This window comes from Megalops cyprinoides, chromosome 20, assembly GCF_013368585.1.
Source record: "Megalops cyprinoides isolate fMegCyp1 chromosome 20, fMegCyp1.pri, whole genome shotgun sequence".
In the NCBI taxonomy this organism is placed as follows: Eukaryota; Metazoa; Chordata; class Actinopteri; order Elopiformes; family Megalopidae; genus Megalops; species Megalops cyprinoides.
The window spans coordinates 12,862,596-12,875,282 of record NC_050602.1 but is presented as its reverse complement, the minus strand read 5'-3'; the positions used below and the strand labels follow the sequence as shown (position 1 = coordinate 12,875,282).

At 46.3% G+C, this 12,687-nt stretch overlaps 1 protein-coding gene across 1 annotated transcript; it reads left to right on the top strand.

Moving 5' to 3' along the window:
• Positions 1-4,543: 4,543 nt before the first annotated feature.
• LOC118796012 (zinc finger and BTB domain-containing protein 38-like) lies at positions 4,544-11,931 on the top strand. Its single transcript, XM_036554847.1, has 2 exons — positions 4,544-4,846; positions 7,543-11,931. The coding sequence occupies exon 2, from the start codon at positions 7,543-7,545 to the stop codon at positions 10,948-10,950; it is 3,408 nt and encodes a 1,135-aa protein (XP_036410740.1). The 5' UTR covers positions 4,544-4,846; the 3' UTR covers positions 10,951-11,931.
• Positions 11,932-12,687: the final 756 nt, after the last annotated feature.

Here is a 12,687-nt window from a genome sequence, read left to right as displayed (position 1 = left end):
GAGTCTAAAGGGAGAACTGACCACCCCTATCTCTTTCTCTGTCCTTTACACACAATTTTTTTTTCATACTTTATGAGTGACTTGGCGTTTGACCAGACTCATTTTTCTGTGGACTATCACTTGTGAGAAACAACACAACACATGTACAGAAAGAAGAACTTTTATGTAAAAATATCTCGGTGTAAGTGGATCCTTGACGGAGCTGAATAAATCCACACTTCTTTTATTGCAGTGAAAACACATGGTCATTTTTAAAATCAGAAATGTCCCGTGCATGCACCAGTGGAGGGCGCCCCAGTTCAATAAATACCAGAGCCATGGATTACAAAGTTTCTTGGAATGTTTATAGGGTGTCGTGCTAGCTATTGCATTGCTTTTGAGTAAAGTGGACAGAAAATTCAGACTCTGGATATCTTTAAAATCATTTAATCATATAATTCATTTTTAAGATCAGTGATGTTTTTTGTTTTTTTTTCTGCACATTACTAATACATCTTGTACACTATGAACCTGAATTTTTGCTGTGTTTGTTATAATGTTGTGAAGCAGTCTGTTTGTTTCCCTTACGTCAGCATTTGTTGATGAATATTTACTGACTCTGGGTTAAGTACCTTGCCCGAGGGTACAGCAGCAGTGCTCAAGTGGGGAATCAAACAAGCAACCTTTCCGTTTTGGCAGTTTTGGCTCCTTACTGCTATACTACATTGCTGGTCTACTACTGCTATACTACTTGTGATACTACTAAGTGATATTTCTCATAGAGACAAGGCTGTTAGGGAAACAGTGGACACAAAATAGCTCTGGATAATGCTGTTTTTGTTTCTTATAACAAAATTGTTGTTTTACTGTAATAATACACATCACTAAATTAAACCCTCTTTGACATGTTTAATCAGAAGGTATAAAATGAAAAATAGTCAGATATGAAAAGGGATGTTCTACTAGATAGTCAGGTACATTTGTAAGTTTTGTTTACGATTGCCAAAAATACAGTGAAAATGCTAAAGGACAGAGGCATAACTGTATCTCCAAGACGCCTGCAACAAAAATAACACCAAGAACTGATGTAGTAAGTTAGCTAGCTACCTCATATTAAGGCACCTGTTTGGTGTCTTCCCAGGTGTACGGACAAATACAACCTAAACATTAAACCTAACTGAAATCTAAATGTTAACTTAAGTTTTGTAAATAAAACACTTATATACCTCCACGGTCTTTTTAATAGTTTATTTCATGGTCATAATGAGAATTCCAGTGGCATAACTGTCACTTTATTGATTAATTTTAAAAAGCATTTAAAAATTAATTTTATGTTTTAGATGTATTATACAGTATGTCTGCAACTTTTATATAAACATTCAGAAAATTGTGATAGTGATTATAAATAAATTGTGATTTTGTCTATATATATATATGTCTTCAGTGTCCGGCACTTGAGACTTTCAGTTAGCATCTGATGATGTAACCAGGACAGGGAAGTGTAGCAATCTGTGGCATATTCTTGGACGCAGAACACTGTACCAGGACACCAGACAACAGTTGCAAACAATAAATGTTAAAATGCTTGTTGCACATTCATAATATACTGCCCCAAAAATGTTCTCAAACCCCATTAGAAAGTCTCATCTTAGTTCTTAGTGAGAACTATTAGCCTTATGAAAGAGGCCTTTGGCACCTTCATTAAGCTAGTATTTCTCGCAGCCTAATTCAGTCTCTTTAATATTTTTAGCTGGTTTGGAAATCTCGCCCTTTGTTCGTTTTGGCGGAACTGAACACATTTTTTTCTCTAATTGACTGCCGTTATTCATCTTCCGTCAGAGTTAGCAGGAAAGGACGGAAAAAGCAAGTATGCAGTTAATCCCCTGACACTCTCTTTTGTTACCGCTTAGAGCTTCTGATTGTTTCTGGACCCTCTATATTCAGTTTTATAATTACAGTGAATTGCACACAAATGCGGCACTTAACCCTCGCATCTCCCTTGCCATACTAACTTCTCCACCCTTAGCAAGATATGAGATCCTTGTTGACCAAGTTGTTTGTGCCCCTGCCATTACATTACATTACATTGTGAAGATGCTATAGAAAAGTAAAATCACATTTACAAATTAGTTTTTTGTAGTGTTTCATGCCTTAAACATTTAGTTGGTTCACTTATGTTACTAATATATTGTTTCCTTTTACCTCTCCAGAGTCGGGATTTTTCACTGATCCAGGGATAGATGGAAAATCCTGTCTCATCACCTACTTTATTTGCAGCACAAATAATACTGGTACCACTGTTTTGACAGTTTCCAAAAGCAACACGTCTATATGGATTATCCTAAAGTGTGAGATCTGATCACAGAGAGGTAATTGCTGTATTCGTATTGCAGATGAGCTTGCTTTATGGGGTGGAGCATGGAAGTCACATCACTGGTGAATCTGTGCACAACCAGCACACTGTTTCCCTTTGTAGTGATGTCTTCTTCCAGGTCTGCACTTATTTTACACTTACACTCAATTCCTTACAGTCAATACAGTCAATTACTGATCCATCAGAAGACATCCGAAGATCCATCCCGTTGGACACCAAACCAAATATGGATGGAGGTTATGGTCAGTGGCATACAGGTAGATATCATTGCCATCAGTAATGCCTTTGGAGAAAACACAGATGGGCAAGAGCATTTGGGGTGGTGCGACACTTATGTTCCAGTTATAGGCTGACAGTGATGAGCTTGATGTTAGCATGGCTGTGCCAGAACTACACATTAGCCATAGCACACAACCTATGTAGTCAGTTCAGGACACCACCACAAGAATTGTAAGACCTCATATGGAAATAGCAGGCTTCCTGCTGAGAGGCTGCGAACCAGTTTAAGGCGACTTAAGCTTTTCAGAGATTAGACATGAGTATGCAAAACCAAAACAAGCTACAGTGTGTGACTGCCCAATCAAGATTCCAGACCCGTGTTTAGACAGGATGTTGAAATGCTTTCACGACATGGCAAAGAGAATAACAGCCCTTAGAGAGAATGCGCACTAGAAAACCTGGAGAGCGTGGCGGACCACATATCTTCCTGCTATATGTGGCCAATGCTGAGGCCTTCAACGAGAGATGCATAGTATAACTGACTCACCATGATCTGTTGGAGTGGATCAAAATAGTTAATTAGTTAGCCTACACTACAGAATACAGAAATTTAAAACATGCTGTACGAAACTTCCATGAAACAAGAATAATATTCGATATTGTGTTATCAGCATGAAAATATCTTAAATTCCCCATAACCTTTGTACCCTGCTGTAGCCTACATAAATCTATTGTCAGAGGTGCCCCTGTAAACCCTGTTCCTGCATTTGAGAGGAGAATAAATAGGACCCTTCTGTTTGGCAAGCAAAGTGGTTTGCAAAAAGGATGTCAATTGAGAGAGAGATTGTCAGTGGATCATGGGTAACTAAGGCATTCAGAAAAGACATCCTGAAAAAATGTGCTGTTTTTTTTTTTTGTTCCAATGCACACATACTTCTGGGCTTTTGCAGTCAACACTGTAAAATTTACGATGGACAAACTAAAATGTAGCTCCCTGGATATATGCTGTGAGTTCAAACAGTATGGTATGAGAGTGGCTAATTTGTGCCTAGTTCAAAACATGTTTTCTTAACTGGTTCACTTGTTAAAAGGCCAACAAAAATAGTTATGTGATAGCACATACTTCATTATTTGGAATAAAAAAATAAAAGGTAGAGTTGCTTCTGAAATTAAGTAAGCTTGATTATTTTATTAAATCTGTTTTCATCAGCTATATAAACTGTGAAACAACGGCAATTAAGTTTTGGAATGTCAAAAGCAAGGCTAACTAGGACACTGAAAAAGCCATCTGGTTTTCAATTTCATTCTGGGGATTTACGTGACTGAATTATTTTTTTTAGAAAAGCAATCAAATTTGTGGTCTGTGCATTATTTTTGGTGACATGCCATGTAAAAAAGTAATAAAACTTGTAGCAATATAAAGTATATTCCATGGTAGTTTAAACAGTGTTACATAGAAAAAGAAACATGGACCATATTTAAAAGAACTTAAATGTAAAAAAAATGTAAGCGCAATCTTACTCTAACCAGTTAGGTGCCTGAAAAACAAGAAACAGGAACAAAAAATTTGTGGGTCTGTTGAGAACGAACCAGTAGGAGAAAAAATTATGTTTCTATTTCCGGCCCAAAGCGCAAACGACCTTCCCCTCCAGACAGGACAGATATGACCCAAATGGGAGGCCCACAGTGCGAGGAGAAGAATCCAGCCGAGGGACAAAATTAAAAGGATTATATAATGACACACAGTCCCTTCCAGTTTCTGAGTGGGCTGTGCTATAGAGAAAGGGCCTGTGGTTAAATCACGCCACCGCTGCTGTTTACATTTCACCCCTTTCCCTACAGACTCTGCTCTCGCTCGCTCGCTCTCTCGCTCTCTCTCTCTCTCTCTCTCTCTCTATCGCTCGTGCTCTCACTCGCCTGCCCTCCCTTCCTCGGTGGGTGGATTCCTGGCGGAGCGACAGGCCTGTTTCATGCAGCAGACGCTGGGCTGCGCAGTGGCAGGCTCGCAGACAGAAGGCTTCTCTCTCGCTCGCTCTCTCTCTTTCTCTCTCTCTCTCTCTCTCTCTCTCTCTCTCGCTCTCTCTCTCTCCCCCAGCCGCGCTCTCGCACGCCTAGCCCCAGCGAGGCAGGCCGCGGGAGGAAGAGCAGGAAGGTAATCCTGTCGTCAGGGCGACGAGAGCTAGGCAGGCCCTGGCTCTGCAGGCCGCGGTCTCAGTCACTTACGCAACACCTCACCCGGGGAGCGTTCACTCTGTGCGCAGCACTGGACACAATGTGGGTAAATACGGCGTCAGTCTGATTGTGTGGAGCTTTTGTGTGAGCGTGTGTGTGTGATTGTGTATGGGTGTTAGTCGAGCTGTTTGCATCGGGCCTGCACTGCTTCTCTCACACAGCGGGCTTGGTGAGTTCTGTCTCTCCCGTCATACGGGCTGTCGGGCCTGGAGGTGCTCTGTCTCTTTAACCAAGACCTGACAGCAGCACAGTGAGTTTTCTTGCTGTCAGTAGGCCTGCATGTATGTGTGGCTGTGGGAGTGCGTGTCACAGACAAACTTGACTGCTGTGTCCTGGTGAGCAGATGCTTCAAGCACCAGCGTGGACGCATACACGCCCAGAAATGCAAACGTACGTGCAGACGGAAGCCGGACAAACACGGACGGACAGGGACGGATAGAAACATTGACGGATATCTGATATTTGACGGCCTTCTGAACGCATGCTTAGCGCAGGTCTGGGTGGCGGGCAGGGCAGAGAGCAATGGGGGGAGAGCGTCTGGGACAGCGGTGTGCCAGGGAAGAGCTCTGCGAATCTCATGCCCGTGTTTGTTGGCAGGCCAGTTTTTTTTTTTTTTTCCCGCTGTACGCCCAACGCTCTTCTGCTGCTCTTTGCCCATCGCAGTTTCTTCTCTGATTTCACAGGTATGTCAATCAGGACCCTAGTCTGTCTGGCAATATTTTTCGACAGCGGAAAGATGTTTCCATACAGAGAGATGCGCGGAACTGTGGGGGTTTTACTCCGATGAGTCTAATTGCTCTTTGTATGGCTCCTAATCGGCGGTGCTGTCAGTGTCTTGCTTGGTGGGAACAACGAACAGGGAGGGTTTTGTTAATTCCTGAGATTTTGTCTCCGTCATTTTATCATCTGGAGGCGTAAACCAGGAAAAAAAATGTCTTTCTGAAAAAATATACATTTGTTAGACAAACAACTAGAAAGTAAAAAGCGGAAAACACGCCCGTTTCTCAAATCAGACGCAACATTTTGCTGCAGATATGTGGTCTGAAACCAAACCCAGTTTTAAAGTGTTGAGCAGCTGGGATCCAACCCCTGGACAGTTAACGCGGCCTCCCCCAATTCAGCTGAGTCCCATTAAGTCCTGCGGATAGCGCGTTGCCGTAACAACAGCGGCCCGTCAGAGGCAGCGGGGCGAGGCTGGCAATGTTGTTGCCAGTGGTGAGGCAAGCTCCGCCCTTCCCTTGTGTTAGCCGGACAGCGGTCCTGTCTCACAGAGAAATGGCGATAAAACAGCTTAAAAAAGGCCTCCTCTGGCAGGAGTGCCAATTTTAGGTCTCTTTTATTTGTAAAAGGTGCAATATTTTGGGCCTTGATGTACTGTATATTATAGCATAACGCTGGTGAGGTGTACAGTAATATTGTGCTATCAGAGACAGTGAATCTCAGTAATAACACACCTTTCAGGTGGAGTGACCCTGTTCAGTGATCTGTGCTCTTGTGTCTCCTGACAGGTGTCTGTATGAATAGATGGACGGCTGGGCTCTGTATTTAGTTCCTCTCATTTCTGTGTCAGGATCATTCAAAGAGCCCCCCGACCCCCGTAGTTTTGACGAGAGTCCACAGGCCGCATCTGATGAATACTGTCAGCTACTCTTAATCCTCAAGGAAATCCTGCCCTGCAGGCCTCAGACGTCTCAATCCATTATTCAGAGAGCCAAGTGTAAGGTTTCACGGAGCAGGTGGCAGAACTTTCCGTGGAGTAACTCTGTGCAGACCAGTGGAGGCCTGTGAGATTGAAGTTGGGGGAGGCGAGCAGCTTACCTTTAACCTGCTAGCTCTGCTGAGCCTGTGTGATTAATGAGTATGCTAACTTATATCACTATTGCCCATCAGAATCTGTTACTTTTTCACTTTATTGCATCAGTGTGGTACCATTATTATAGTGACGACGAAAAGCCAGACAGGTGGGACACATTTGCAATATTCATCTGCGTATTTACTCTCTCTCTCTCACACACACACGCACACACACACACACACACACACACACACACACACACATATATATACCACAAATGTATGATACAAAATTTCATAAGATAAAATGAAACATTTCTGTTAAAGCTTAGCTCTTGCAACTGAGACGTGAAGTCACCATCTAGCCTGTTAAACAATCTAAAATATTTTTGGTGTTATTAAGCTTTTGTGCTCTTTAGTGTTTACGGTAATGAAGTGCATGATAGCTTAACATTTGAAGTGGACATTTTTCATGCAGCTCAATACAAGTTGTGTACATACAGTACAAATAGGCACCATTATAATGGCTAAAACATACAGAGGGAAAATGCTTACACAAAAATGCAGCAATATGTGGGAATATACAGCTTCTAAAGCCATGTTCTATTATAGCTGTTCTGAGACAGAAGATGCTGTGCACTGCATCAGCCAGAGCAGCAAATTTCTGATGTGTTTTTCTGGTATGTTTTACTGTTATTAATATCCTATCTATGCTTTTTCCCGCAGGACATACTGCCTTTTAACCAAAATGGGTTTACTCACTTAATGAAATCAATTTGTGATCAAAATGTCCTCAATGACTCAGATTCTCAGCTGCCTGGATTTAAAGAGATAACCAGACATGATGTTAAATAATGCACACTTCCAATCCTGTCTATAACAGTGTAATGTTTGAGTGGACATTCTCACACACAGTAAATAAATGGAATGCTCTCTCCCTGCAGATGGCGCTGGTGTGCTCACCAAGCTCAGCAGCACTGACTGACAGCGCACACAGCCAGGTTCTCCTCGGTGCCCTGAGCGAGCAGCGTGCCAAGGGCCTGTTCTGCGACGTCACCATCGTAGTGGAGGACATCAAGTTCAGGGCCCACAGGAACGTGCTGGCCGCCTGCAGCGGATACTTCCGGAACGCCCTCTCCACCCCTGAGGTCTGGACATCTGGCCAGGTACTGGAGCTGCTGGACCTCAGGTCTGAGGTGTTTGCCCGCATCCTCAATTTCATATACAGCTCCAAGGTCGCGCTGACCAGTTCTGAGGACGTCCGGTCTCTGGTGGCAGCCGGTAAGAGGCTGGGCATCCCCTTTCTGGAGAGGCTGTCGGTGTCCGAGAAACGCAGTGCCACACAGAGCCAAGCCTCCTTGCAGAGAAGGTCCTCTCTAACCCCAGGATCTCGCCTGACCAAGCGGAAAGCGTCAAACAGCAGCCGGAGCCCCCGGATCACCAACGCCTTCTCCATCACAGAGATCGGCGCCAACAACGACCCCTTCTCGCCTCTGGACCTGCGTGGGGACGGGCAGCGGCCCTCAGAGCACAGGAGCGCCCCTGCCGACTGCCCCGCCCCAAGCTCCACCCCTTCCCAGAGCGAAAGCCTGCACACTCTGGCTGACCACTCGTATGCCGTTAACCTGACGCAAGGGGCCGCTGAACACGGGAGCACGAGCGAGAGCACTGCGGGAGACGGTGGGGGAAACGGTGGAGGAGACGGCGCACAGACACAGCTGCAAACACCCAAAACCCCCACGCCACAGGTTAGCCAGAGCTGCAGCCCGCTCAAGAAGCGGCACAGGCTGAGGAGCGGCCTGGATGAAAGTGCGCCAGGCTTGCCCCCCACTCCTCTGCAAACAGCCGGCGGCCTCCAAGGCGCTACGGAAGCTCTGCCAGCATCTTCAACAGGCTCCTCTTCCTCAAACCTGAACACCCAGAGCACCCCTCCCTCAAAACCATCAGAGGCCACAAACACAGCCCCAGAAGTGTCTGAGCCCCCAGCTGCACCCATATTAGCAAGGCCCAGCGCACCAGCGCAGCGCAGTGAGCCCAACCCAGAGGCGTTCAGTGTCCAGAGGCACAGGAACAGAATCCTAGGCCCTCTGTTTTGCAGGTTTTGCCACAGGAAATTCCTACACTTAAAAAGACTCCGCAACCATGAGCAGGTATGCAGCAAGGGTCTGGCGCCCTCTGCAGGCGAGTGGCCGAATAGCGCAGAGCCCCAGAGCAGCCCCACTGTCGGCAGAGCGCTCCCTACGCTCTCACCCAGCTTCTCCGCCCCCCGCACGGTGGACCTTCCAGAGACGCTGCGGGAGGTCGGAGTGAGCGTCCGGGTGGCACAGCGCCAGAGGAGGGTGTACCCATGCAGCGTGTGCAAGCGGGCGTACGTCAGCCTGTCCAGCCTGAGGAGGCACGAGAACGTGCACTCGTGGCAGAGGGCGTACCCGTGCCACTACTGCAACAAGGTGTTCGCTCTGGCCGAGTACCGCACCAAGCACGAGATCTGGCACACCGGCGAGCGCCGCTACCAGTGCATCTTCTGCCTGGAGACCTTCCTGACCTACTACATCCTGAAGAACCACCAGAAGTCCTTCCACGGGATCGACCCCCGGCTTTCAGTGAACAGGAAGTCGGCGAACGGCGGCTTCAAGGGCAGCGTGTATCCCATCAAACTCTACAGACTCCTTCCCATGAAGTTTCAGAAGAGGCGGTACAAGACATATAGCCAGACCTTCTCAGAATGCAGCAACCAAGCATTCTCCGGTCCCCTGGGCTCCAGCTCCCCCTCGACTGCCTTCGGGGAGGGTGCAGCCACGGTCAGCACGGACGAGGCTCACATCGGACAGCCTCTGTTCCCAATGCCTGTGACCTTCATGGCCACACCAAAGACGATTGCACCAATTCAGCCTTCACGTTCTCAAGCGTGGGCCTGCCTGCAAGCGGCAAGGACACCCACACCTCCAGACACAGACTCAGACAGCAGCTTATTCCACTCTGGCCACAAGGGTTCATCCACAAACAGCCATGACCACAGACTTCCAGCGATCCAGACGCAAACCAGCAGGATGTCACCTGAAATGCTACACGACAGGGAAGCAGGCTCCATGGCTGTCAGAAGCTCCATCGGCGATGGTCATGTGTTACCGTTCTTTGGGATGGATGCTGCCAGCACACTGGGGCCAGCAAACAGCCTCGAGGAACTTGCGGCTGCAGCACGTGCTCTTACAGACGGAGACAGACTCACGCCTGGAACTGCTGCTGGAGGGAAAACTGTTACGTACATCGCCAAGCCGGCGTGCCCTGGTCCGTCTGTGGACAGCCGAGTGCCGCCCCTCTGCCAGATCACAGTGAAAATTGGTAACGAGGCAATTGTCCGGCGAAGCATCAAAGGTTCCAATCTTCTCCCGAGGAAGAGGAGGGGCCGGCCGGCTCAGATGGAACAGCAGACCGTGAACAGCTCAGGTTCCTGCCTGAGGGCAGAAGGAAAGCCTCCCAAAGAAACAGAGGCATACGAAGATGGGACTTTATGCGATGATGCTGACAAACTGTGGCGTCCGTATTACTCGTACAAACCGAAAAAGAAGGCAAAGAAGTTGAGTTCCAGAAGCAGGAGGGGGAGCAAAAGTTCCAGACTAATTGGGCGACCCAGGAAGCCCACAGAGATGGGTCAAAGTTTCGGGGACATGGAGACCTGCCTGGAGAAAGGCTACAGTTTGCATGGGAGCTTTCCCTTAAAAACAGCAGACATCAGGACTGGAGTCCAGGAGAGCATATACTCCTGTGAAGTATGCCACAACCCCTTCTCCAGCCTTTCCAGGCTGCAGAAGCACATGACGGATTGCCACCCCGAAGGGAAAGTACACCGCTGTCGCACATGCGGGAAACGGCGCCGCCCTGGTGAGGTGTCACAGGACCGCGAGGACTTCATCTGCAGCAGCTGCATGGAGGACAACTCCTACCTGGACAACTCTATGAGGAGTTCCAACACAAGGAGGCGCTTCCGCTGCTCCTTCTGCCCCCAGCGATTCCTCTACCTCGCCACCAGGAGGAGCCATGAGAGGAAGCACCTGGAGAAGCACGTGAACGGCTACAAATGCTACTACTGCTCCAAGGTCTGCGCAAGCCTCACCTCCCTGGGCATCCATCAGAAGGCGCACCTCATCAAAGTGGAGGAGGACGAAGAGAGCAAAGTGTTGGCCCGGGACGAGCTGAAGGCCGACTCGTGGGACAGCTTCAAGGTCGGTGCTCCCACGGCCACCAAACTGGAGGATCAGACAGAAAGCAGCGACTGTGATCAGGAATCAAAGGACTCAGACACGGTCATATTCAGATCAATTCCAGATGGATTGCCCCAGGGCAAAGTGTGAAAAGATTCCAGAGGCAAGTCCGCGATATTCAGAGAGTCAGCATTCAGAGAGAACAGGGGGTTTTCCAGCCTGCAGTGGTAACAGGCCACTGCCTGCTTTAGGAGAGCAATTGCTGTGACCATGTGCAATCGTTCACTTTGTGGTTGATCGCAGACTGAAGTCCATGTGGGGCATGGCCCAAGCTCCATAACAAAATCCCCTCCCCCCAGAAAAAAACCCCACATCTGCTGTTGATTCAATGGGAGGAATACTGAGTATTTAAAATTTTAAAGTAATACATTTATGATTTTGAAGACTAACATACAGATCAAGGAAGCTGCTGGAGGTTGAGCAGAAACAGAGACACTTCTGAGGATGCCAGAGGCCTGACTGAGTGGTTTACTGCGGCTGCCGGCAGGGTTTCACTTGGGTTTCTGCTTCATGGAATAGATGTCCTCTATCAGGCCGTTAACTTTTCTCTCTGTTAACCCACAATAAACTGCCGCACAGAATACCAATGGAGAGCAAATTTCATATTTTCTAAGATACGTTTTTTATTTTTGTAATGTTTTTATTTTTGGATCAGTAGGACCTTCAGTGGACCCTCCATGTCGTGACCTATGCAGTATGTAAAACACTCATAATCGTTAGATGCACTTAAATGTGAACATTGATGAGAGCTGCTAAAAAGACCTGTTTTCTGTTCAACTTTATCTCCCTTCTTGGATCCAGTCGCAGACGTTCTTGTACCCTTTGACTTTCTGCTAACTTATTTTACCAAACCATACGTCCACACCATAGAACCAAATTCCTTTACAGTAGCACTAGGTATGTTTATTTGCATATTTAACAACTACATTTTGTTTTCTTCATTTAATTTGATTTGGACACACCTCCAACTTACAGCGAATGTGTACAGCTCTAGAGAACACTGTTAGTAATAATTAATAAACTGTCGCACTGTAGCAGGAAAGGCTTATGATACTGTGTTTACATTACATATCCAGCACAATAGAACACGAGTGTATCCATTCAAGTTGAGTGAGTAACAGTGTCAGACTAGGCACTCCCAGTCCAGTGATTGTGAGCATAACACCATTCAAGCCCTAACGCAACTTGTGTTTAACCCATTTTATATCTAAAACTATTGCACCTCAGGCTCTGGAGTGTCTGAGTTGTGATGGCATTTGTTTTCAGTGTAGGATGGGTGCATTGGCCTGGGTTCAAAACTGACTGTCATAGTTGGGGTTGATTCCATTTCATTTCAGTCAATTTAAAAAATGAATTGAAATTCAAGTCGTGAATTGAAAATACCCTACCATTCTCTTAAAAAATGCCTTAATAATGCCTATCAGTGCTAAGCTTCTGATATTTTTGTGTCAACCCTAAAGGCAGAGGCTTTAAGAGTTTCTAAAGTCACTTTTGTATCAAAACCAGCTAAAAGTGTGTAAAAAGCAGCATTGCAATTTATGCTCATGATGCAGTTGACAGAGAAAATTATAACCTATAAGGCACATTTTGAGTTTACTGATCAATGAAAAATGTGGGATGGAGCTCATCAGCTGAAAGAAACAGGCAAAGAATAATCAACTATGTAAATAATTAATGTACGTAAATATACATAGCAGACATGGCAACTCCATAATTTACATTTTTTATGTATCATTTATACAGCCATATATTTACTGAGATAATTCTGGAACAGCAGTTTGACAGCGGCGGCCCATCTTCAACAGCCAAACGTCAGGTTACAAGCAT